Source organism: Bufo bufo, chromosome 7 (assembly GCF_905171765.1).
Source record: "Bufo bufo chromosome 7, aBufBuf1.1, whole genome shotgun sequence".
NCBI classification, from domain to species: Eukaryota; Metazoa; Chordata; class Amphibia; order Anura; family Bufonidae; genus Bufo; species Bufo bufo.
Genome location: NC_053395.1, coordinates 4,603,376 through 4,629,700, shown reverse-complemented (window position 1 = coordinate 4,629,700; position 26,325 = coordinate 4,603,376). Strand labels below are relative to the sequence as shown.

The following is a 26,325-nucleotide window of genomic DNA, read 5'->3' as shown; positions in this document are numbered from 1 at the left end:
ATGGTGGGAGTTTATTCCCTATTTGTCTGGTGACCCTGGCCTGGTGCTGGCGAGCGCCTCTATATAGTCCTTCTCTATTGGTCTTCTTTTATGGTCATCTGGCCTTCTGCCGAGGCTGCTCTTCATGCCCCAGTTGGGTCCATGTTTGTATATTAGTTTCCACACTAAGGCCTTATGCACAAAGTGGTGGCATTAAAAAATGCATCTTGTCCCGCAAAAAATACGCCCTCATATAGCTATGTGAACGGAAAAATAAAAAAGTGATGGCCTTTGGAACATGAGAAGGAAAAATCTAAAATGTAAAAATGAAAATAGGCCTGGTCTTGAAGGGGTTAAGGTGAAAATGGCAACATCCTTAAGGGGTTAATCACACAGTACACGACCTCTTATCAACCTTTAGTTGGCAAATGAAAGAGGCATGTCCAGAGATCACTAAATAAAGTCAATAAAGTTATATAAAGAAAAAAATCACAGAAGATGACTCAGCAGAAGAATGGCAGCTGCAAGAGGGACGGAGCAAGTGAGTGAAGAGTGTGGGGGAGAGACATGGAGGACAAGTCCAGGGTGTATGAGGGGCTGGGGAGACATGGAGGACACGTCCAGGGTGTATGAAAGGCTGGGGAGGCATGGAGGGCACGTCTGAGGTGTGTGGGGGGCTGGGGAGACATGGAGAACAAGTCCAGGGTGTCTGATTAGCTGTGGAGTCATGGATGACACATACGGGGTGTGTGTGGGCTGTGGAGACATGGAGGACTCATCTGAGGTGTATGAAGGGCTGTGGAGACATGGAGGACTCATCTGAGGTGTGTGAGGGGCTGTGGAGACATGGAGGACTCGTCTGAGATGTGTGAGGGGCTGTGGAGACATGGAGATCACATCTGAGGTGTGTGAGGGGCTGTGGAGACATGGAGGACTCATCTGAGGTGTGTGAGGGGCTGTGGAGACGTGGAGGACTCATCTGAGGTGTGTCAGGGGCTGTGGAGACATGGAGGACTCATCTGAGATGTGTGAGGGGCTGTGGAGACATGGAGATCACATCTGAGGTGTGTGAGGGGCTGTGGAGACATGGAGGACTCATCTGAGGTGTGTGAGTGGCTGTGGAGACATGGAGGACTCATCTGAGGTGTATGATTAGCTGTGGAGTCATGGAGGACACATCCGGGGTGTGTGAGGGGCTGTGGAGACATGGAGGACACGTCCAGGGTGTATGAGGGGCTGTGGAGTCATGGAGGACACATCCAGGGTGTATGAACGGCTGGGGAGACATGGAGGACACGTCTGAGGTGTGTTGGGGGCTGGGGAGACATGGAGGACACGTCCAGGGTGTATGAAAGGCTGGGGAGACATGGAGGACACGTCTGAGGTGTGTGGGGGGCTGGGGAGACATGGAGGACAAGTCCAGGGTGTATGATTAGCTGTGGAGTCATCGAGGACACATCCGGGGTGTGTGAGGGGCTGTGGAGACATGGAAGACTCATCTAAGGTGTATGAGGGGCTGTGGAGACATGAAGGACACATCTGGGGTATATGTGGGGCTGTGGAGTCATGGAGAACACATATGAGGTGTATGAGGGTCTGTGGAGACATGAAGGACACATCTGGCCTGGTGCTGGCGAGCGCCTCTATATAGTCCTTCTCCATTGGTCTTCTCTTATGGTCATCTGGCCTTCTGCCGAGGCCACTCTTCATGCCCCAGTTGGGTCCATGTTTGTATTTTAGTTTCCACACTAAGGCCTTATGCACACGACCGTTGTGCGGCTGTTCTGTGCATTGGGGACCGTATTGAATATGTTCTATTTTTTTGCGGTACGGAAGCACGGACAGAAACACCATGGAAGCACTCCATAGTGCTTCTGTGCCTCCGTTCTGCACCGCAGCTCTGGATTGCGGACCCATTCAAGTGATGCGGGAGCACACGGCCGATGCATGCATATTGCGGACCTGCTGTTTGCGGGCCGCAATACGGCTGGGCAACAGCCGTGTGCATGAGGCCTAAAGGAGTGAAGTTCTACCTACTTAATTAGGTGTGTTCACTTTTGGTTTTGCTGATACCATCCAGCGGTGTCTTCCTTCAGTTGTCGGGGCTCCTCTTCCTCTTCTCACTCCTCTGTGACTGCACCTAGATTTTGGGTTAAAATGCACCAAAAGGTTTCACAGTTTGGAGCATCTAATTTTAGAGAAATGGACAAACAGTTGGTTTCAAGGTTTCATCTTCAGCAGACCATAAAGCTGACATGTGAATAAGGGGGCGTGAAATAATGGGAGAGTTGCATGAGCTTCTGTTTGTCTAAGGAAAGACTCTGGACCTGGCGCTTTTATGTTCTTGTCCAGGGCTGCTCACGCCTTTGAAGCACAGATTTACAGAAAATTTCTGTGACCAGCTTGAAAATGGGTGTAGTTAATAGAAAGGGTGTGGCTTCATAAAAATGGGTGTGGCCTATAATGACTCTTTTGTCCCAAAATTGCTCCATAATTCTGTCATAAACTTCTGTCACAAGGTAAATCAACCCATATTTGGTATAGAGCTGGACAGGTGTCTGCAGCAGAGGTTTCATCAGCCGGGGCCCCTGTAATACTCCGGATCCTAAGGTTACTCCATGCATAGGATGAGACATCCGCCCCGGTGTCAATAGGATGAGATATCTGCCCGGTGTCCATAGGATGAGACATCCGCCCCGGTGTCCATAGGATGAGACATCCGCCCCGGTGTCCATAGGATGAGACATCCGCCCCGGTGTCCATAGGATGAGACATCCGCCCCGGTGTCCATAGGATGAGACATCCGCCCCGGTGTCAATAGGATGAGATATCTGCCCGGTGTCCATAGGATGAGACATCCGCCCCGGTGTCCATAGGATGAGACATCCGCCCCGGTGTCCATAGGATGAGACATCCGCCCCGGTGTCCATAGGATGAGACATCCGCCCCGGTGTCCATAGGATGAGACATCCGCCCCGGTGTCCATAGGATGAGACATCCGCCCCGGTGTCCATGCAACGGGCAGCTTCCCCCCAGGGCCTTCTATAAATCGCGTCCCAGGTGTAGGAAATGCCGAGTGGTATAGTGCGGCCTAAAATGTCTCTTTATGTGTGTCACTGTGCTCCTACCTGGATACGGCTGGACCCTAGGCTTTGGCTCTGAAGCAATAAATAGGGGGAATAATTGAGGGATTTGAAAGAATAACTTGAGTCCAGGCCTTGAAATGAAGTTCAATGGCAGCTTTACTTTGCATAAACGTTCTCCAAAACGGTTTACAGGCTTTGTCTTGATTCCAGCAGGCTTTAGCATTAAACTGGCAGGCAAACTCAACTCTGCTATATCTGTTTCTCTCTGACTCTGCTGTACTGACAGGCTGGCTATATAACTTAGCAACTTCTGTATGCTGCACTTCACTTTGTAGTCTGATTCCAGGTTATGCCAGGGAACTTTCCTCCTGCCTCCTGAGGCTCTAAGCTTTGGCCTCCATGGCCAGCAGAGCTTAAGGGGCTCTGGATGACATGGGCACATCCAGCAGAGATGTGCCCCTGCACACCCTTCCCCTAGCTGGGGGTACACTAGACTGGAACTAACTGGTCCCCACCCTTACTACAGGAAGTAGGACTAGCCCACTTCTCCACAGAGGGGGGTTAGAATGGAAGGGAATGCTCCATTCTACCTACATACAGCTCTGCCATGTATGCTGCCACCTGCTGGTGAACCTGGCACATTACATGAACAGTTACATAACATTATTATAAATGCAGAGTCTCTAGGGACCTGGAAATAAATATATAGATGGCATTGGTGCTAGCCCATAAAGATAATAGCAGGGTGCAGGAGTGGTAACATCCGCCCCTGTGTCCATAGGATGAGACATCTGCCCCGGTGTCCATAGGAGTCTAAATTTTCTTGCAATGTCCTACATACATGTTATGCTAAGTAGTGATGTCATGTGTGTCTATGGTGGATGCCTATTATACATGTGATGTCACATTTGTCTATAGTGGATGTCTATTATACATGTGTGTGGCAGGCGCAGCACTATGAAGTGCCTTTTGCGCTGTGGCATTTGAAGAATTTTGATATCTCTGACTTTTAGTCTAACCAGACTGTCTATTACTCTGTATACGAGTGTATTACTGTAGTGCAGCGGCGGTATGAAGCGCACGGCGTCATAGCAACCAATGACGGCGTGCGCTCCTGCTCTGAACAGGAATCCAGCCCGGCATAGCACGGACCGCTTTTGGCCGCGGAACACGGCCGTGTGCATTCGGTCTAACACTGCCGCCTCCGCAGCAGATAGTCCATGTACAAAACACGTGTTGAAAAGATATCACAAAATGGCGGTATGCATAAGATGGTGGTTCAACTGTTCAATCTTGTCATTCAACATAAAATGGTGGATATATTTCTCTCTTCAGTATCTGTACTCTCACTTTAAGTTATTTAAGCACTTTATGATCTCTCTGAGAGGTATATCTGAGGTCTAACTAATAGTTCACTTGCAGTATGCAGTTAGCAGTGACTATTTGCAGATTGGTTGAATATGATCTGGTATGGTTGCAATTGGTGAAACTGTAAGTAAACACACATATATGTATCTAGTTCAGTATACAGTTCTAAACACAATACTAACTGTCACGACCGCTACCCCAGCAGCAGTCGTGTCGCACCAGACGGAGGGGTAGGGGGACCCTAATCTACGGATGGGAATAGTATGGCCACCCCTGACTAACCCTAAGCTGGCACCTGTCTGCCCTGATACCCTAGACGGGGTGTGAACCCGTGCGGCGAGCAGGATGCCTAAACCCTCAGTCACCCTAAAGCCTAGAGTGGGGAAAGGCCGATGGGAGCACTAGTCACCATCACTCATGTCTAGGAGAACAGCAGGGGAAGACAGCAACAAACAAACGTATATCAGAGATAGTCTTATCCAGTCACGAGCAGAGAAGGCGATCCCAATCACAACAGTCCACGCCGGACAAGAGCTCCACAGCAACACCATCAAACGATCTCCTTCAAAGGTCAGAATAGAACTGGAAGTAAGGACTATATCTGGCAATGACTGCAAGTGAAAGTGAAACTAATATAGTAGCTGGGAGTGGCAGACAGGACTCACCTGAGAAGGATGCCTACAAACTCCCAGTCAGGACAAAAATGTTCACAAGGCAAAACCCAGATGACATACCCTGAACCACGGAGCAAACTCACAAGCTATCGCGAGTAGCAAGTCGCTCCTCCCTTCTCCTCCCAGACCTGTCTGGATCAGTCACAGTCGTGACAGTACCCCCCTTTCTACGAGGGGCCCCTGGACCCTCAAGACCAGGCCTCTCCGGATGGGAGCTATGAAAATCCCGAATGAGTCTGTCCGCTTTTATCTCTGATGCTGGAACCCACATTCTCTCTTCGGAACCATAACCTTTCCAGTGCACCAGGTACAGAAGAGAGCGGCGAACATATCGTGAATAAACAATCTTTTCTACCTGAAACTCAAGACTGCCATCAACAACCACCGGTGGAGGCGGTAGTGGCAATGGTTCAGGTGGTTCTACATATCTCTTAAGCAGAGATCTGTGGAAGACATTATGGATCCTTAGAGTCTGAGGTAGCTCCAGACGAAAAGCCACCGGGTTAATGATCTTAATTACCCTATAAGGACCAATAAATCTCGGACCTAATTTCCACGAGGGAACCTTCAACTTGATATTTCTGGTAGACAACCACACCAAGTCATTCACCCCAAGGTCCGGACCTTCAGAGCGCTTCCTATCAGCCGCACATTTGTATCTACCACCAATTCTCTTCAAACTTTCTTGCACACTCTGCCACACTGAAGAAAGTGAAGACGCAAATCGTTCCTCCTCGGGAATCCCAGACGGCCCCCCCTCACTAAACGTACAAAACTGAGGATGGAAACCATACGCACCAAAAAATGGTGACTTATCGGTGGATTCTTGACGATTATTAATGGCAAACTCGGCTAACGGTAAATAAGATGACCATTCCTCCTGATTTTCGGAAACAAAGCATCTCAAATATGTCTCTAGGTTTTGATTGGTACGTTCAGTCTGACCGTTGGACTGTGGATGGAAAGATGAAGAAAACGACAGATGAACCCCTAAACGAGAACAAAAAGCTTTCCAAAATTTAGAAACGAATTGGGTACCACGATCCGAAACAATATCGGAAGGGACCCCGTGAAGCTTCACGATGTGGTCAATAAAAACCTGAGCCAGTGTGTTAGCATTAGGCAATGCGGCAAGAGCAATAAAGTGCACCATTTTACTGAATCTGTCAACAACCACAAGAATAACAGTCTTCCCCGCTGATACTGGTAGATCCGTAATGAAATCCATTGATAGGTGCGTCCAAGGCCTGTTGGGGATGGCCAGAGGTAAAAGACGCCCTGCCGGACGAGTATGATCTACCTTAGAACGAGCACAGGTAGCACATGCAGACACAAAATTCAACACCTCCGGGTGCCATTTAGGCCACCAGAACCGACGAGACACTAACTCAGAGGTTGCCCTACTACCTGGGTGTCCTGCCAGTGTGGAGTTATGGTGTTCTTTTAGTATCTCCAGTCGTAAATTTTCTGGCACAAACAGTTTACCCGAGGGGCAGGAGGCCGGGGCGTCCTCCTGAGCTTCCAACACCCTCCCCTCCAAACCTGAGTGTAATGCAGAGACCACCACCCCCTTTTGCAAAATGGGCTCTGGTACCTCAACATCACCCCCTCCAGGAAAACTTCGAGACAATGCATCCGCCTTAGTATTTTTTGCCCCCGGGCGATAGGTTATTACAAAATTAAACCTAGTAAAAAATAACGACCACCGAGCCTGTCTAGGGGTGAGACGTTTAGCAGACTCCAGATATAATAAGTTTTTGTGATCAGTAATCACCGTGACGGGATGAACCGCCCCCTCCAAAAAATGACGCCACTCCTCAAAAGCCAACTTAATAGCCAAAAGTTCCCTGTTGCCAATATCATAGTTCCTTTCTGCAGTAGACAATTTCTTCGAAAAGAAAGCACACGGACGCCATTCACCAGGGGACGGGCCCTGAGATAGTACCGCTCCCACCCCCACCTCTGATGCGTCAACCTCTACAATAAAAGGAAGCGAGACATCTGGCTGTACGAGAATAGGGGCCGAGGTGAATCTCTCCTTCAGAGATGCAAAGGCAGTTTTGGCTGCATGTGACCATTTGGAAAAATCGGATCACTTTCGGGTCATGTCCGTCAGTGGTTTGACCACCAAGGAATAGTTTTTTATAAACTTTCTATAAAAATTGGCAAACCCCAGGAAGCGTTGCAATGCCTTCAGGTTCTCAGGCAGATCCCAGTCTATAATCGCCCAGACTTTCTCTGGATCCATGCGGAAACCTGAATCTGACAACACATACCCCAGAAATGGCAGTTCTTTTACGGCGAACACACATTTTTCTAACTTAGCAAACAATTTGTTGGCCCTTAATATCTGCAGCACTTGTCTCACATGGATCTTATGTGTATCCAGATCCGGGGAATAGACCAGGATGTCATCAAGATATATCACAACAAATCTCCCGATAAGGTGACTAAAAATATCGTTGACAAAATGTTGGAATACCGCAGGCGCATTAGTAAGACCAAATGGCATGACCAGATTTTCATAATGCCCTTCCGGAGTATTAAAAGCCGTCTTCCACTCATCCCCCTCTTTGATGCGAACCAGGTTATAGGCTCCTCTGAGATCCATTTTGGAGAACCATTTAGCACCAGCAACCTGATTAAAGAGGTCGGGAATGAGAGGAAGAGGATAGGGATCTCGGATAGTTATCCGGTTTAATTCCCGGAAATCCAGGCAAGGACGTAGGCCCCCATCTTTCTTTTTAACGAAAAAGAACCCTGCAGCCACAGGTGAAGAAGAGGGTCTGATGTGTCCCTTAGCCAAACTCTCCGAAATATAATCTTTCATAGCCTTCCTCTCCGGGCCGGAAAGATTGTATAACCGGGTTTTAGGTAGTTTTGCCCCAGGTAATAGATTAATCGGGCAATCATATGGACGATGAGGTGGTAACCCCTGACAACCCTTCTCAGAGAACACATCCATAAAATCTGACAGAAAGGCAGGTAAAGATGTTACAGAGAGTGTAGAGCACCTACTACTCAAGCAGTTGTCCTTACACTCCACTCCACAATCTCCCCGGCCTGCCAATCCACCACTGGATTGTGAGTCACCAGCCAGGGAAGCCCCAATACCATAGGAGCCGGAAGACGGTCCAGGACATAACACGAGATATGCTCTTTATGGAGGTCCCCTACCTGCAGATGGATATTATGAATGATCTGAGTTAACTCTTTCTGAGTAAGAGGGGAGGAGTCGATGGCAAAAACAGGAATAGTTCTGCGTATCGGTTCTGGAGTAAAACCCAGAGCCTGAGCAAACCGTGAATCCACCAAGTTGACCCCCGCCCCACTGTCCAAAAAGACGGAACAGATCTCAGTCTTATTGCCCGCCTCAACGGTAGCGGACAACAAAAACTGAGACATGCGTATGGAGTAAACGAATACGCCCAGACTGTTATCCTCCGCACAATCTGGGGACTCTAGTTTTCCCGGCGGCTCCTTTGTTTGTGGTCTCTTGGGTTCTGAGGGACAAACCTTTACAAAATGACCCCTCCCCCCACAACGAAAACAAACCTCTGACCTACAGCGGAACTTAGGAGGATTCACCCGTCTAGTGGCGCCCCCTATTTGCATTGGTTCGACTGGATCATAACAGGCCGATCCCTGCCCTATAGAGGCCTCCGTAAAATTTAATAGTCTCTCCCTGAGTCGTCTGTCGATTCTTATGGACAGAGACATAGCAGCCTCCAGAGACCCAGGGACCTCGTATACCGCCAGCGCGTCTTTTAATTTTTCAGACAACCCCTGGCAGAACTGACTCCTAAGGGCCGAGTCGTTCCATAACGTATCAGTAGCCCACCTATGGAATTCGGAACAATATAGTTCAGCAGACCGGTTCTCCTGCCGAAGTCTACGTAGCTTAGACTCAGCCAGTGAGACCCTGTCCGGTCATCATATACGAGACCCAGGGCTTCAAAAAACTCCTCCACTGATCGTAAGGCCGGAGAGTCTGATGGTAGGGAGAAAGCCCAAGCCTGCGGATCTCCTTGCAGGAGAGAAATTACAATGCCCACCCGTTGTTCCTCACCGCCGGAGGATTTAGGGCATAACCTGAAGAACAATTTGCAAGCTTCTCTGAAGGTTACAAATTGGTCTCTCCCTCCAGAGAACCTATCAGGTAAAGCCACTTTTGGCTCAGGAGTACCTTGGTTTCCCGTAGCAACGGTGGAACCCAAGGATGGCTGCTGCTGCTGCAGCACTGTTGTTTTTAATCCTGCCACTTCAAGGGATAATCCCTGTAATTGTTTCGCCAAAACCGTAACCGGATCCATAGTGGAACAGAAAAATACAAAGCAAAACAGCAAGCAAAAAAAAAGAAAAAAAAGAAATGTCACTCTTTTTTTTTTTTTTTTTTTTAAAGGCCAGATATACTGTCACGACCGCTACCCCAGCAGCAGTCGTGTCGCACCAGACGGAGGGGTAGGGGGACCCTAATCTACGGATGGGAATAGTATGGCCACCCCTGACTAACCCTAAGCTGGCACCTGTCTGCCCTGATACCCTAGACGGGGTGTGAACCCGTGCGGCGAGCAGGATGCCTAAACCCTCAGTCACCCTAAAGCCTAGAGTGGGAAAAGGCCGATGGGAGCACTAGTCACCATCACTCATGTCTAGGAGAACAGCAGGGGAAGACAGCAACAAACAAATGTATATCAGAGATAGACTTATCCAGTCACGAGCAGAGAAGGCGATCCCAATCACGACAGTCCACGCCGGACAAGAGCTCCACAGCAACACCATCAAACGATCTCCTTCAAAGGTCAGAATAGAACTGGAAGTAAGGACTATTTCTGGCAATGACTGCAAGTGAAAGTGAAACTAATATAGTAGCTGGGAGTGGCAGACAGGACTCACCTGAGAAGGATGCCTACAAACTCCCAGTCAGGACAAAAAGGTTCACAAGGCAAAACGCAGATGACATACCCTTAACCACGGAGCAAACTCACAAGCTATCGCGAGTAGCAAGTCGCTGCGACCTTCTCCTCCCAGACCTGTCTGGATCAGTCACAGTCGTGACACTAACAATATGAACATTATATAACTTGTTTTAAATACCTATATTAGCCTCTTGCTCCCATAAAACACAGCTCTCAGTGGAGTGAATGTCTCTTCAGCTCCTGTCTCTGGTGAATAATGATTCTCGTAGCAGGAGCTGGGGGAATTCCCACACAGGCTGTGTGTGAGGCTGGCTGTGATTGGTTGAAACTCCTGCTGTGTGAGAAGCTGGCTGTGATTGGTCTAGACTTCTGCACAGTAACAACAGTTTAACTCTATGCTTTCTGTTGTTTCTGCTGTGTCACTGAGCTTACCTTACATTACAAAATGAATCTCATAGGCATATTATCTTTTTCTGCTACTGTGAACACAATATATATAACAGTTACATGACATGCAAACATGAAGTCACAGTAAATAACTCTGCTTTTATCTTTAACACATAAACATAGGAACTGTATTAAGGTCATTGGCAGGTCTAGCTGTATACACATATAAGCTATATTTGCAACATAGGACAGGTCTTAGCTGGTCAGCTACAATGTGACATCATGTGTGTCTATGGTGTATGTCTACTATACATGTGACGTCACGTGTGTCTATGGTGGATGTCTATTGTACATGTGACGTCAGGTGTGTCTATGCTGGATGTCTATTATACATGTGACATCACGTGTGTCTATGCTGGATGTCTATTATACATGTGACGTCACGTGTGTCTATGCTGGATGTCTATTATAGATGTGACGTCACGTGTGTCTATGCTGGATGTCTATTATAGATGTGACGTTATACTGAGGTGTGACGCCATCTTTCCTCTCCCCCTCCAGGTGGTGTCTTTGCGGGGTAAGGTGTGCCTGGTGACGGGGGCCAGCTCTGGGATCGGGGCCAGCACTGCCTTACTTTTTGCCAGTCTAGGGGCCCGGTTGGCTCTTAATGGAAGAAATGAAGAGAAATTGAAGGAGACGGCTCGGGGCTGCGAGGAGTTCTGTGACCAGAAGGTGATGTCACTACTATAACACCCAGAGCATCGGGGCCTTAAAGGGGTGTCCCAGATTGGAAGATAAGATCTGTGCTTTTTTCCATTGCCCCTTGTCCATCATTTTGTTTGATATTCACTTAGATTGGGAAAAGTTGCAGTACCAGACAGAGCCATGGTCAGGAGGGGCGCTGTTTATGTGGAAATAAGTGTGGCATTCCTGTAATACAGCTGAAGCCATAAGAGATTAAATGGACAGTGCCTGGGTATATTAGTAGTGGGTGTAGCTCACAGATTTATATTAGTGGGTTGTTTTCTTTCAAAATTTTCAACGTCCCATGATATGAGATTTTCCCTGATATCTCACAGCTGGGGGCGCTGTTGCATTGCTGTCTGTAGAAAACCTTACATGACTTGTATCTGTCATTTTAGCTATTTTCTGCATCTGAAATTCTCAGGTGTATCTGAGCTGGCCGGTGGAGACTAGCTGGTAATGTCTGCCCATGGAGACTATGGATGGTCCCTAACTCTCACTCAGAATGAATCAGAACTTTATAGAGAAGTACTGAGTAGTATAGATGTGAGTAAAGCACTTGAGATGAGATGTAACACTTACTATGGTTGAAATTATGTTTGACCATAGAGTACACATCGAGACAGCATTCTGCTGCCTTACCCTGTCAATGACTCAGAATCACTGTCCCTCAGAAGCTTCATATAGGACATTACAGAGAAGTACTCAGCAGTATAGATGTGAGTAAAGCACTTAGGATGAGATGCAACATTTACTAATGCTGTAATGATGTATATCCCTACAGTACACACTGAGACATCATTCTGCTGCCTTACTCTGTCAATCACTCAGAAGCTTCATATAGAACATTCTAAAGAAGTACTTAGCAGTTTAGATGTGAGTACAGGATTTGGGGGAAGATATAACACTATTAGCTGTAATTATATCTGCCCTTATAGAGAAGGGAGATTCTGCTGCTAACTCTCTCAGAAATAGCATATAGAACATTACAGAGAAGTTCTGAGCAGTATAGATGTGAGTAAAGCACTTAGGATCAGATATAACACTAGGAATGGAGGAGGGGAAGAGCTGATAACTGGAGCATAAGGCATTTTTCTATGAACAGATAAATTGCCACGTTTCTTATAGTTAGCTGTACTATTGATTTATGAGATGTTGTGTGATCCTTTAACCCCTTCCTTGTCCACAGCCGCTGCTGGTTCTGGGAGACCTGGCGGATGAGGCGGTGGTGCGGGGGATGGTGGAACAGACGGTGGCGCACTTCGGACAGCTGGACGTGCTGGTGAACAATGCAGCGATATTGGTCATGGGGAGTATAGAGGACACAACGCTGCAGGACTACGACCGCATGATGAACGTGAACGTCCGGTGAGAACTGATGGACTGATGGTTACACCTACATCCTAGGCTACTTCAGCAGGAAGTGTGGGCGTAACAGAAAAATATTTCCCTTCTGCCCCTCAGGTCCTTGTTGTACCTCACCCAGCTGGCCGTGCCGCATCTCATCAAGACCAAAGGAAACATCGTGAACGTTTCCAGCGTTGCTGGGCTGAGATCGGTGAGTGCACGGATGGCTGTTTACAGCTCTGCCCATCAGGTGGCTCATTACAGGCTCTGCCCATCAGGTGGTATACTATAGGCTCCGCCCCCTAAAGGTGGCACACTATAGGCTCCGCCCCAAAGGTGGTTTGTTACAGGCTCCGCCCCATGGGGCAGCTCATTACAAGTTTAGTCCTATCAGGCGGCTCGTTACAGGCTCCGCCCTATAAGGCGGCTTATTACAGGCTCCACCTCATCAGGCCTGTGTGTACAGCTCTGGATGTGACTCGAGTATAAGGTGATGTTCACATGACAGATTTTGAAACTTTTAGTGCTTCTTTTTTCACTTTTTGAGGCATCTTTTTTGGGTGTTCAATACAAAACTGCATTTTCAGCTGAAGGTTTCTGGTCCCGGTCGGCACTAAAAACGCTGCGACGTCCATGGAGCTGTTATTTATGCTTCCCATTCATTTCAATGGGAGAGTCAGCAGAAGCCGCCCTAAGATACAGCGCGCTACTTCTCTCCACGTGGAAAAAAAATGCTGCCTCCCACTGACATAAATGCGAGGCGATTCTGGAGCTGATTTTGAGGTAGAAATGCTCCAAAATCAAAGCCAAAAAACTGTGTGTGAACTGGCTCTGATAGCAAAATGATGACTGTAACTCCCGATGTGTCTGGATTATAAAACATGATGTAGTAGGAGAACTATGAATGCAGCTCTGGATGTGACAGTAGTATAGGACATAATGTAGTACAGGATTGTAAATGCAGCTCTGGGTGTGCCAGTATAAAACATGATGTAGCAGTAGAATTGTGAATGCAGCTCTGGGTGTGACAGAAGTATAAAACATGATGTAGCAGTAGAATTGTGAATGCAGCTCTGGGTGTGACAGAAGTATAAAACATAATATAGCAGCAGAATTGTAAATGCAGCTCTGGGTGTGACAGAAGTATAAGACATAATATAGCAGCAGAATTGTGAATGCAGCTCTGGGTGTGACAGAAGTATAAGACATAATATAGTAGCAGAATTGTGAATGCAGCTCTGGGTGTGACAGAAGTATAAGACTTGATGTAGTAGCAGAATTATAAATGCAGCTCTGGATGTGACTCCAGGCACTATTGGGCAGTGCACTTCCCTTGTTACATTGTTATGTATTTCTCTTCCGGTCATGGCCCCGCCCTGTTCCTGACCCCGCCCCCACTTGTTATACATGATGTTATTGTCTTTCAGTTCCCCGGGGTCCTGGCCTATTGTATGTCCAAGTCTGCAGTTGACCAGTTGACCAGATGTGCAGCTCTGGGTGAGTGACCTCCTGAGATACATGGCTGATCCCAGCGGGCACTTGCACCCATAACCACTGGGCTTGATCGGCGCCAATGGTGGAGCGGATTCCCTGACTGTCCCTCCAGTAACACTCAGGTGCTCGCTTGATGGCAGTGGGCCCCGGTCAGGAATCCATTTGGATAGCCTCTTGTGTGTCCAACCATCAGTCTTCACCGCATGACGGTGCATTGGTCACAATGGTGCAACTGCCAAGCCACGCCCCCTTTGCCTCACATTTGTTGCGCACATTGTACATGAGCAGTATTGTGCGGTATTTTATTTGCTGACTTTCTTCTTCTTTTGTTGCTCAGATCTGGCGAGTAAACAAGTTCGAGTGAACGCCGTCTGGTGAGTGGAAACGTACTCAGCGCACGTCTTATACTCCATTCACAGCCAAAGCTGAGCCACAGTCCTGCTGTTACATCACACGTCTTATACTCCAGTCACAGCCAAAGCTGAGCCACAGTCCTGGTGTTACATCACACGTCTTATACTCCAGTTACAGCCAAAGCTGAGCCACAGTCCTGCTGTTACATCGCACGTCTTATACTCCAGTCACAGCCAAAGCTGAGCCACAGTCCTGCTGTTACATCGCACGTCTTATACTCCAGTCACAGCCAAAGCTGAGCCACAGTCCTGCTGTTACATCGCACGTCTTATACTCCAGTCACAGCCAAAGCTGAGCCACAGTCCTGCTGTTACATCGCACGTCTTATACTCCAGTCACAGCCAAAGCTCAGCTACGGTCCTGCTGTTACATCGCAAGTTTTATACTCCAGTCACAGCCAAAGCTTAGCTACAGTCCTACTGTTACATGTCTTATACTCCATTCACAGCCAAAGCTCAGCTACAGTCCTGGTGTTACATCACACGTCTTATACTCCAGTCACAGCCAAAGCTGAGCCACAGTCCTGGTGTTACGTCGCACATCTTATACTACAGTTACAGACAAAGCTGAGCCACAGTCCTGCTGTTACATCGCACGTCTTATACTCCAGTCACAGCCAAAGCTGAGCCACAGTCCTGCTGTTACATGTCTTATACTCCAGTCACAGCCAAAGCTCAGCTACAGTCCTACTGTTGCATCACACGTCTTATACTCCAGTCACAGCCAAAGCTGAGCCAAAATCCTACTGTTACATCAGAAGTCTTATACTCCAGTCACAGCCAAAGCTCAGCTACAATCCTACTGTGACATCACACGTCCAGTGACTTGTATAAACTTCTCGCCCATCAGCAGCGCTCGCTCCTCACAGGCATTGAATCAGCCGGGATTGAAAGGATTTAATCTCGGGAGCCTGCAGGTCCTTCAGCTCTGGATGTGACCGGAGCATAATACGTGATGAAACGGCAGGGTTGTGACTGCAGCTCTGGATGTGACTGGAGTATAAGACATGACCGCAGCTCTGGATGTGCAGGGGCGCCCCGCTGGAGTTCAGCTTTACACCTGCTGTAAGGGGATGTTCACAAGTGCCTGGGTAATAAGAACTTTTGTCGGGGGGGGGGTCAGAGTAAAAAAGAATTAACCCCCGCCCATTGTTATAAGCCCCTCTTACATATAATAGTCCAGTCCCAACAAACACCAGACAGATGAAATTATATTGTTGAGGATGAAGGTGGGAGTCTCATCCTCCATAGACACACTGGGGGTCATTTATTAGACGCCTGCGCTGGCGGTGGATCTGCTCCAGCCTCTCCCTAACATCAGCGCCAGCTCTAAATGTAAGACCGCTGCTGCACAATATTCAGGGGGTGTAAGTCCAGGTGCGAGGAGCCCGGTGTTCTGTCAGATTCCCTTACACCACGTGACTTCCGGGGGTGTGCGCCTCCGCGCAAGCGCAGTACCAGGGCATGGGTGAGTTAAAATTACAGTGAGCGATGACTCATGGACGCGCGCACAGAGACCGCGCGTGCGCTCTCAGGGGTAAGGAGAGCTGACTGTTTTTGTCTTCATACCCTCAAGCCAGCAATGAATCTGAGGCGCGCTGTGTAGTGAGGGTAAGGAGATTTAACTAGACAAAAGATCTCCTTACCCCTGAGAGCGCACGCGCGGTGTCCGTTTGCGCATCCATGAGTCAACGCTCACTGTAATTTTAACTTACCCATGCCCTGGTACTGCGCTTGCGCGGAGGCGCACATCCCCGGAAGTCACGTGGGGTAAGGGAATCTGACGAGTTAAAGGGATTCTGTCACCAGGATTAGCGATATAGCGATATTTCTGTGTGCCCATCAGTCTCCGTGCAGTGTTTACAATGACCCCCCTGTTACTGCTCTGTGTCTGTTAGATTGTTATAAAAACCGATCTTATTGATATGTAAATCACCTCTGTCAGGAGCCCAAGGGGTGGTCCCACGATATGTTGGCGTCCGGCCGCGCCCATCGATCCGGAGCCCGGCCGCGCCCATCGATCCGGAGCCCGGCCGCGCCCATCGATCCGGAGCCCAGCCGCGCCCATCGATCCGGAGCCCAGCCGCGCCCATCGATCCGGAGCCCAGCCGCTCCCATCGATCCGGAGCCCAGCCGCGCCCCTCGATCCGGAGCCCAGCCGCACCCCTCGATCCGGAGCCCAGCCGCGCCCCTCGATCCGGAGCCCAGCCGCGCCCATCGATCCGAAGATCAGCCGCGCCCATCGATCTGGAGCCCAGCCGCGCCTATCGATCTGGAGCCCAGCACCACCTACCATTTAATTTACTCACTTCACTGTCCTGACGTCAGTTCTTCTCAGGGCCGTAATCTCGCGCAGGCGCAGTGGACACTGTAGTCTGCGCCCGTGCGGACTACTGACACCGGCTTCGACGAGTCAACTGCGCATGCGTCAGCTCCCTTTGCGCGAGATTACGGCACTGAGAAGAAATTACGTCAGGGATAGTGGAGTGAATAAATTAAGTGGTAGTCGGTGCTGGGCTCCGGATCGATGGGCGCGGCTGGGCTCCGGATCGATGGGCGCGGCTGGGCCCCGGATCGATGGGCACGGCTGGGCGCCAACATATCGTGAGACCACCTGTTGGGCTCCTGACAGAGGTGATTTACATATCAATAAGATCGGTTTGTATAACAATCTAACAGACACAGAGCAGTAATAATAGCAGCGGAGCGAGGCGCAGACATAGTGGAGTGCGTATTGACTTGAGGGGAAGACCGCAGGCTAGGAAGGGGTTAAAGTTAAGAAGTGTGGCGAGGGGTTGGTTAGGGTAAGGAGGGGGAGGAGTAGCAGGTTCGCGGGCAGTATATATGGTTTGGTGGGAGGGGTCTGGGGCAGTTGCCAGTGTAAGACCGAGCGTTTAGGGTCCAAGATGTCGTCTCTGGATGAGCTGTTGGACGCGGTCAGGGCTGCGGTCCAGGTACACGGTGCAGCAGACTATTCAGTCGGCTCTGAACCCCCCCTCTACGGCTGCTGTAGCTGCGCGTCCCAACAGGGCCAGGAGGTCAGTCCCCCCAGAACGCCTGAGTCCGGAGTCTACCCCCCGGGTCCGCCGTCGCCTCAGGAGCCCCCCCAGGGACCCTCCGCTGCGGTCTGCAGTGTCCGTTCCCAATTCGTCACTCAGACGCAGCGGGAGGACTTCGTCAGCGCGAGGCAGACTGGCGGGAGAGGGATGGGCTAGACCTGGTCCCGTCTCTCATGCTGCAAGAGGGAGAGATCGCGTGCGGGCGGGTGACTCCCCGCGGGAGGTTCGGCGCGGTGAGCGAACCCTGGGGACATTACCTTCGGTGCAGAGGGGCTGTCCGGCGGCCTGGGCCTTCTTGCTGGCGGAGAGGAAAGGTCTTCTGCGCCGTGGCCGGCGTCTTCCGGTCGGCGGCCTCAACGCTCTAGGACCGGTGAGCGTGGGGGAGATGCAAGGGATGAGAGAGCGTCGCGGCCCCTAGCGGTGGGTCGGCGACTTAGCAGCATTGCCAGGACTGAGGCGGTGGCTCCGCCCCCTGACCTGCAGCACTATGACGCGTCACCGCTGTGGAGCCGGAACTGCTGATAGAGGATAGACGGAGCAGTTTGCGGCCTTGTGGTGAGGCCATCCTACAGGGGAGATATCGGATGTCTGTCACCTGCGTCAGCAGGCTGAAGGGGAGCTGTCTCCATTGGAAGAAGGAGAGGTCGAGCCAGGAGAAGACACAGCGGCAGGCGCAATGGACGTCCCTTTGGGGGAAGACGCCGTGCCATGCAGGATGGACATGCCATTGGTGACACCTGGGAGGAGATCTGCGGCTGCCGGAGAATCCATCGGGGGACGGCCAGGTGAGGGAATGACGTGTCAGATTCCTGTTGGGGGGGTGGGGGTTCAGTACTGCATAGTAGGGGGGGCTCTGAAACTTTGGTGCGGGATGTATTGTCGGGTATGCTGTCCTTGTTGTCACGGTTGGGTAATGGATCCGCTGCGTCCCCGGTGTCTGTCTGGGCTCCGGCACAAGCGTTGGCGCGGGGTTTAATAGGGGTTGGTGAGGACGGCGTTGCGGTTGGTACACAGGCCTCAGGATCGGGTGTGGTTGCGGGAGTTAGGGGTCACATGGGTAATAGCGTTAGGTTGGCGGATGCAGCAAAAGGGATTTACGTGTGTTTTGAGGGGCCGGTGGTGGCTCACTTGAAGCAAGAGACTAGGGAGAAGATATGGAAGGATGAATATGTGGAGATGTTTTCGTTGCTTCCATTGGAGAAATTTAATTTAGATAGGGGAAAGCCGGACGAGAGTAAGAAGGAGGAGGAGGAAAGGAGGCGGTATAGATTGATTCCGCGTACTTTTCAAAATTGGCTTCAAGCCTTTGCGGTTCTGGCTAGCGTAGTTGGGGAAAAATCGCCCCGACACTGCTCTGCTCTCTTCTTCTATATGGATGCTATTGGGGAGGCTCATAGGACATATGGGGGTGTGGCGTGGCTTAGGTACGACGAGCAGTTCCAGCAGCGGAAGGCGGTCAGGCCTAGCATACGTTGGGACCACAAGGATATTGGTCTGTGGATGCGGTTGATGGCGGCACCTAGGGGGAGCTCTCAGCCCTTTCGTGGATCAGCCGGGGGTACCTCGGCCTCGGAATCTCATGGGGGGAATAGGAGGGGTTGTTGCTGGCAGTATAACAAAGGGCATTGCAGGTTCTTGTCTGATTGCAGATACAAGCATGAGTGCTCCGGTTGCGGCGGCTCCCATAGTTTGTCTCGGTGTTTCAGGCGAGGGAAGGGTAAGGGATCCGAGGTTGTGCAGAAGAGGGGCGACGCCGGTGAGGGTGGAAGAGATGGAGCCCTATTTAAGGAAATATCCAAATAGGGAGGTAGCTCAGTTGTTGCTGGTGGGGCTTACAAGGGGTTTCATTATTCCGTGCGGTTTAGTCGGGGCGAGAAGGGCACCCCGGAATTTGTCCTCAGCGTTGCGCCATCCGGCCGTGGTGAGGGATAAGATTGAGGGGGAGGTTGCTGCTGGCAGGGTTGTAGGTCCCTTTGTGGAGTTTCCTTTGCCGGGTTTGTGGGTTTCTCCTTTGGGTTTAGTGCCTAAGAAGGAGCCCAATAAGTTCAGGCTCATTCATCCTTTGTCTTATCCGCTGGGTGGGTCAGTGAATGATGGTATAGCGGATGAGTTGTGCTCCGTTTCGTACACGTCTTTCGATGAGGCGGTGCGGTGGGACCGGCATTTTGGGCAAGGCGCCCTGCTTGCTAAAACGGATATTGAGGCTGTGTTTCGGTTGTTGCCCATTCACCCCGATAGTTTGCACTTACTTGGTTTCCAGTGGGAAGGTTGTTTCTACGTTGATTGTTGTTTACCGATGGGTTGTGCGATGTCATGCTCATTGTTTGAATTGTTTAGTTGTTTTCTAGAATAGGTGGTAAAGCAGGAGGCGGGATGGAGTTCGGTTTTACACTACCTGGATGATTTTTTGTTTTTGGGTCCGGCCGGATCCAGGGTGTGTGCCGTTTTGTTACATACGATGGAAAGAGTGGCGGCGCGCTTCGGTATTCCGTTAGCAGCGGATAAGACGGAGGGTCCGTCCACGGTCATAAAGTTTTTAGGGATCGAGATTGACAGTGTGGCCATGGAATGTCGTTTGCCTGACGATAAGGTGTCCGATCTGTTGATTGAGGTTGTGTTCCTACGAAAGGCAAAAAAGCGTGTTCAATCGGTTTTGGGCAAATTGAATTTCCCTTGTCGCATCTTGCCAATGGGGCGGGTTTTTTGTCGTCGTTTGGCGCTGGCGACAGCAGGGATTACTGCCCCTTTTCATTACTTGCGATTACCTGCAGCAGTGAAGGATGATTTAGCGGTGTGGGAGACGTTTCTGTCGGAGTATAATGGGCGGTCTATGTGGATGGAGGCGGTGATTAGTAACATAGATTTGGAATTGTTCTCGGATGCATCTGGTTCGTGTGGATATGGTGTTTTTTGTAGGGGACAATGGAATGCGGGTGCGTGGCCGGTAGAGTGGAAGCAGGCCGGTTTCCTTACCAACTTGGTCTTGTTGGAGCTTTTTCCTATTGTTTTGGCTACTGAGTTATGGGGGGACTGGCTTATGAACCGGAGGGTACGTTTCTACTGTGATAATATGGGTGTTGTGCAGGCGATCAATAGCCAGACGGCCAACTCACCGCCGGTGTTGAATTTACTGAGGCATCTTGTATTGCGGGGTTTGCGGTTGAATGCATATTTTGTTGCGGTACATGTTCCTGGAGTAGATAACTCACTTGCCGATTCCCTTTCTCGTTTTCAGTGAGATCGTTTCTGCGGCTTGGCGCCGGGTGCCGAGGTCTAGGGGTTGCCCTGTCCCCAGTGGCTTTGGAGCATGGCCTTGGGGTTTCAGCAGACTAGATCAGGCGGTCGCTTAGTAGTGGTACGTGGTCAGCTTACTCCTCAGTCTGGTCTTTGTGGGAGGAGGTGGGTGGTTGCAGTTCGTTGGAGGATTTTCGGATGTTATTGTTTTTTTGGGTGGGAACGTCTTATGCTGCGGGTTTGTCGTTTTCAGTCGCATCAAAGAGGGTGGCGGCTGTTTCCTTCTGGTTGCGCTTGCGGGGCCTGGCCGGTGTGTCTAGGTGTTTTATGGTGCGGCAGGCTTTAAAGGGTTACCGTCGTAGTGTGATACGGAAGGACACTCGGAGGCCAGTTTCGTTTGCGGTGTTGCAGATGTTGTGGAAAGAGGCGGGGTCGGTTTGTGTGTCAGCATTTGAAGTGTGTCTGTTTAGGGCGGCATTTGCACTAGCTTTTTTCGGAGCCTTTCGTATATCAGAGTTGGTGTCAGTGAGTCGCACTGGCGGTGGGGGTTTGTTGTGGGAAGACGTTGGGCTGGTTGACAGTGTTTTGAGATGTGTAATACTTAAGTCTAAGACTGATCAGGAGGGTAAGGGTGTTGTTTTGTGGCTTAGGCCGCTGGTGGGGTCAGTGCTTTGTCCTGTGCTCTGTGTGGAGGAATTTTCGGAGTTGCGGCCCGGTGGCCCGGGTGCGTTGCTGGTTCACCAGGATGGTTCGCGGTTGTCTCGCTTTCAATTTGTAGCTGTTTTCAGAAAATGCTTGTCGGCCGCGGGTTTGCCTGCAAAAGATTTTGCATCTCACTCATTTCGGATCGGGGCCGCGACTGAGGCTTCCAGGTGGGGTCTAGGGGAAGAGGTTATAAAGCGTATCGGGCGCTGGAAGTCGGATTGTTTTCGATCATATATTAGGCCTCATCTGTTATGAATGGTGCAGGGAGGGGTTGCGTTGAATGTTGTGTATTGACTTGGCGTTGGCGGTTAAGGTTTAACTCTGTTTTGTTTCAGGGGCGGCGCCTTGTCTGGCATGGATATTCGGGCACTCGTACGTCTATTGGGGGGCCTTGCGAGCTGACGTCCGGTGGAACGGACGTTAATTGGGTTTCCCGACGGAGGAGTTGCTAATCCGGTGGATTGGTTTGAGGGGGCTTCTTTGGGGGTGGGTTTTGCCTGAGATCCATACAAATGTCATGTTAGATCGCCCACCTGATATTTTAGTGCTTCATGTTGGTGGCAACGATTTGGGGGTGTGTCGGTCCCGTGACGTGATTCGGGATATTAAGTTGGATGTGTTGCGTTTATTATCGGATTTTCCGGATTTGCTGGTGGTGTGGTCGGAGGTATTTGCGAGAAGTAGTTGGCGGTATGCCAGATCGGTAGAACAGATTAACAAAGCTCGGGCAAAATTGAATAAAGAGGTGGGGCATTTTGTTCGCAGAAAAGGTGGTTTGGTCGGGAATTGGAGGCGGTGTCACCTCAATTCTTGAGGGCCGATGGCATGCATCTTAACGATGTGGGAATTGACATGTGGGCATTAGGTATTCAGGAGGGTTTGGAGACGGCCCTTAAGGTGTGGCAGGACGTCCACAGGTGAGGTGTCACCGGTGGTCTTCTGGTGGCTGATTGATATGGGATCCTGGGGAGCAATACAATGGTTTAAGAGATGCAGGACATGTTGGAGCCTGTATCTTATGTGGTTTGTGAATGCCGAGGATGGGGATCCTGTTTGGGCTAAAAGGCCTACAGGAGGAGATACTTGTATACTTCAAGAATTTGGTGCCCTTGGGTCTGTGAGTGCGGCCAAGGGTAAGCTTGAAGTATAAGGTGAGACGGTTGAGGAAGATACCGCTTGTTTGGGTTGCCCTCCAGGATCCTTGTTACGGTGCAGTGGGTCATAATGCTGAAGGATGTGTTTAAGTGCCTGTTATTATTATTTTGTGTGTATAATAAAGTTTGGCCGGCATGGTCATTTTCACCAAAGCAAGATGGTGTCATAGAAACATAGAATGTGTCGGCAGATAAGAACCATTTGGCCCATCTAGTCTGCCCAATATACTGAATACTATGGATAGCCCCTGGCCCTATCTTATATAAAGGATGGCCTTATGCCTATCCCATGCATGCTTAAACCCCTTCACTGTATTTGCAGCTACCACTTCTGCAGGAAGGCTATTCCATGCATCCACTACTCTCTCAGTAAAGTAATACTTCCTTATATTACTTTTAAACCTTTGCCCCTCTAATTTAAAACTGTGTCCTCTTGTGGTAGTTTTTCTTCTTTTAAATATGCTCTCTTCCTTTACCGAGTTGATTCCCTTTATGTATTTAAAAGTTTCTATCATATCCCCTCTGTCTCTTCTTTCTTCCAAGCTATACATATTAAGGTCCTTTAACCTTTCCTGGTAAGTTTTATCCTGCAATCCATGTACTAGTTTAGTAGCTCTTCTCTGAACTCTCTCTAGAGTATCTATATCCTTCTGGAGATATGGCCTCCAGTACTGCGCACAATACTCCAAGTGAGGTCTCACCAGTGTTCTGTACAGCGGCATAAGCACTTCACTCTTTCTACTGCTTATACCTCTCCCTATACATCCAAGCATTCAGCTGGCATTTCGTGCTGCTCTATTACATTGTCTTCCCACCTTTAAGTCTTCTGAAATAATTACTCCTAAATCCCTTTCCTCAGATACTGAGGTCAGGACTGTGTCAAATATTCTATATTCTGCCCTTGGGTTTTTACGCCCCAGGTGCATTATCTTGCACTTATCCACATTAAATTTCAGTTTCCAGAGTTCTGACCATTCTTCTAGTTTTCCTAAATCCTTTTCCATTTGGCGTTTCCCTCCAGGAACATCAACCCTGTTACATATCTTTGTGTCATCAGCAAAAAGACAAACCTTACCAGCGAGGCCTTTTGCAATATCACTTATGAAGATATTAAACAAAATCGGTCCCAGTACAGATCCCTGTGGAACCCCACTGGTAACATTACCTTGTTTTGAATGTTCTCCATTGACTACAACCCTCTGTTGTCTGTCACTCAGCCACTGCCTAATCCACTCAACAATATGGGAGTCCATGCTCAATGACTGCAGTTTATTGATAAGTCTTCTATGTGGGACAGTGTCAAAAGCCTTACTAAAATCTAGATATGCGATGTCTACTGCACCTCCACCGTCTATTATTTTATTCACCCAGTCAAAAAAATCTATAAGATTTGTTTGACATGATCTCCCTGAAGTAAACCCATGTTGTTTTTCATCTTGCAATCCATGGGATTTTAGATGTTCCACAATCCTATCCTTTAATAGGGTTTCCATTAATTTGCCTACTATTGATGTCAGACTCACTGGTCTATAGTTGCTCGATTCCTCCCTACTACCTTTCTTGTGAATGGGCACGACATTTGCCAATTTCCAATCTTCCGGGACGACTCCTGTTACTAATGATTGGTTAAATAAATCTGTTAACGGTTTTGCCAGCTCACCACTAAGCTCTTTTAATAATTTTGGGTGTATCTCATCAGGCCCCTGTGACTTATCTGTCTTCACCTTAGACAGCAAACTTAGAACATCTTCCTCTGTAAAGATACATGCATCAAACGATTTAATAGTCATTCTTTCTAGTGGAGGTCCTTCTCCTTTTTCTTTTGTAAAAACTGAACAGAAGTATTCATTAAGGCAGTCGGCTAGCCCTTTATTCTCTTCTACATACCATCCGTCCTTTGTTTTTAATTTAGTTATTCCTTGTTTTAATTTCCTTTTTTCATTTATATATCTGAAGAATGTCTTATCCCCTTTTTTCATAGACTGAGCTAGTTTTTCTTCTGCCTGCGCTTTAGAAGTTCTTATAACTTGCTTGACCTCTCTCTGCCTAATCTTGTAGATTTCCTTATCTTCATTGCTCTGGGTTTTTTTATAATTACAAAATGCTAGCTTTTTATTTTTAATGATTTGGGCCACTTCTGCTGAGTACCACATTGGTCTCCTCCTTTTTTTGCTTTTACTGACGAGTCTAATGCAATTTTCTGTTGCCTTCAATAATGCACCTTTTAAGTAGTCCCATTTCTCCTGGACTCCATGTAATCCGTTCCAGTCTGATAAGGACTCATTTATGACTAATTTCATTTTTGAAAAGTCTGTTTTTCTAAAATCTAAAACTTTTGTTTTTGTGTGGTGGGACTCTTTCACAGTTCTTATATTAAACCACACTGACTGGTGATCACTAGATCCCAAGGTTTCGCCTACAATGACATCATATACCGAATCCCCATTTGTGAATACCAAATCCAAAATGGCCTCCCTCCGGGTTGGCTCCTCAACCACTTGTTGTAGAGATAACCCCAGTAGGGAATTTAGAATATCTGTACTCCTGGTAGAACTTGCTATTTTGGCTATTTTGTCGGTGTGGTTATTGAATGGGAACGGGTTAGGTAAGAGTAGCCGGAGGAAATTCTTCCATCCTATTAAGTCACAGTGGGATCATTGTAAACACTGCATGGAGACTAATGGGCACATAGAAATATCGCTATATCGATAATCCTGGCGACAGAATCCCTTTAAGGTTTTCTCACAGAACACCGACACTTCACATCATACAAGGGGGGGGGGGGGGGGTGTCCTGCCAGCAGCTTCTGGTTTGTGGCTGTGGAGTGCAGGTCTCTGCCATGTTGTTGGTTGGTCGCTGTGTCCTCACTGTCCTCCATGTTGTATCTCCCAGTCCAGGGACCATTATGACGGATTTACTTCAGCGAGCTGGCATGAGCGAGGAGCAGTACACGCAGGTACGCAGCACTCGCCACTTTCACCCGATTTCATTTGTTTCATGGTTTTCTAATGATTGTCCTTCTCACCTCTACAGTTTCTGGAGCACAGCAAGCAAACCCACGCCCTGGGACGGCACGGCAATGTGGAGGAAGTGGCCCGCGCAATCGCCTTCCTGGCTTCAGATGCTGCGTCTTTTATCACTGGGGTGACCATGCCAGTAGACGGTGGACGCCACGCCATGTGCCCGAGATAACGGTGTCAAATAATAAAGATATGAAAATGAAATGTCCGTGTATATAAGGGGGAGGAAATGACAGGCCATATGGGGGTCCTGTGGGGGGGAACTAGTACAGAGATGAAAGGGTAGCATAGGTACTATAACTACTATAATACTGCTCCTATGTACAAGAATATAACTACTATAATACTGCCTCCTATGTACATAGGAGCAGTATTATAGTAGTTATATTCTTGTACATAGGAGCAGTATTATAGTAGTTATATTCTTGTACATAGGAGCAGTATTATAGTAGTTATATTCTTGTACATAGGAGGCAGTATTATAGTAGTTATATTCTTGTACATAGGAGCAGTATTATAGTAGTTATATTCTTGTACATAGGAGGCAGTATTATAGTAGTTATATTCTTGTACATAGGAGGCAGTATTATAGTAGTTATATTCTTGTACATAGGAGGCAGTATTATAGTAGTTATATTCTTGTACATAGGAGGCAGTATTATAGTAGTTATATTCTTGTACATAGGAGCAGTATTATAGTAGTTATATTCTTGTATATAGGAGCAGTATTATAGTAGTTATA

General features: G+C 48.7%; 1 protein-coding gene across 2 annotated transcripts; it reads left to right on the top strand.

Moving 5' to 3' along the window:
* Positions 1-482: 482 nt before the first annotated feature.
* Positions 483-25,844, top strand: LOC121008947 (uncharacterized oxidoreductase TM_0325-like). Of its 2 annotated transcripts, XM_040441782.1 has the most exons (8): positions 483-520; positions 10,975-11,145; positions 12,347-12,525; positions 12,622-12,715; positions 13,932-14,001; positions 14,336-14,372; positions 25,456-25,519; positions 25,597-25,827. In XM_040441782.1, the coding sequence occupies exons 1-8, from the start codon at positions 494-496 to the stop codon at positions 25,753-25,755; spliced, it is 801 nt and encodes a 266-aa protein (XP_040297716.1). In that variant the 5' UTR covers positions 483-493; the 3' UTR covers positions 25,756-25,827. The 2 variants fall into 2 exon arrangements, with proteins under 2 accessions (XP_040297716.1, XP_040297717.1); XM_040441783.1 differs by lacking the exons at positions 13,932-14,001; positions 14,336-14,372 and having other exon boundaries at positions 25,597-25,844.
* Positions 25,845-26,325: the final 481 nt, after the last annotated feature.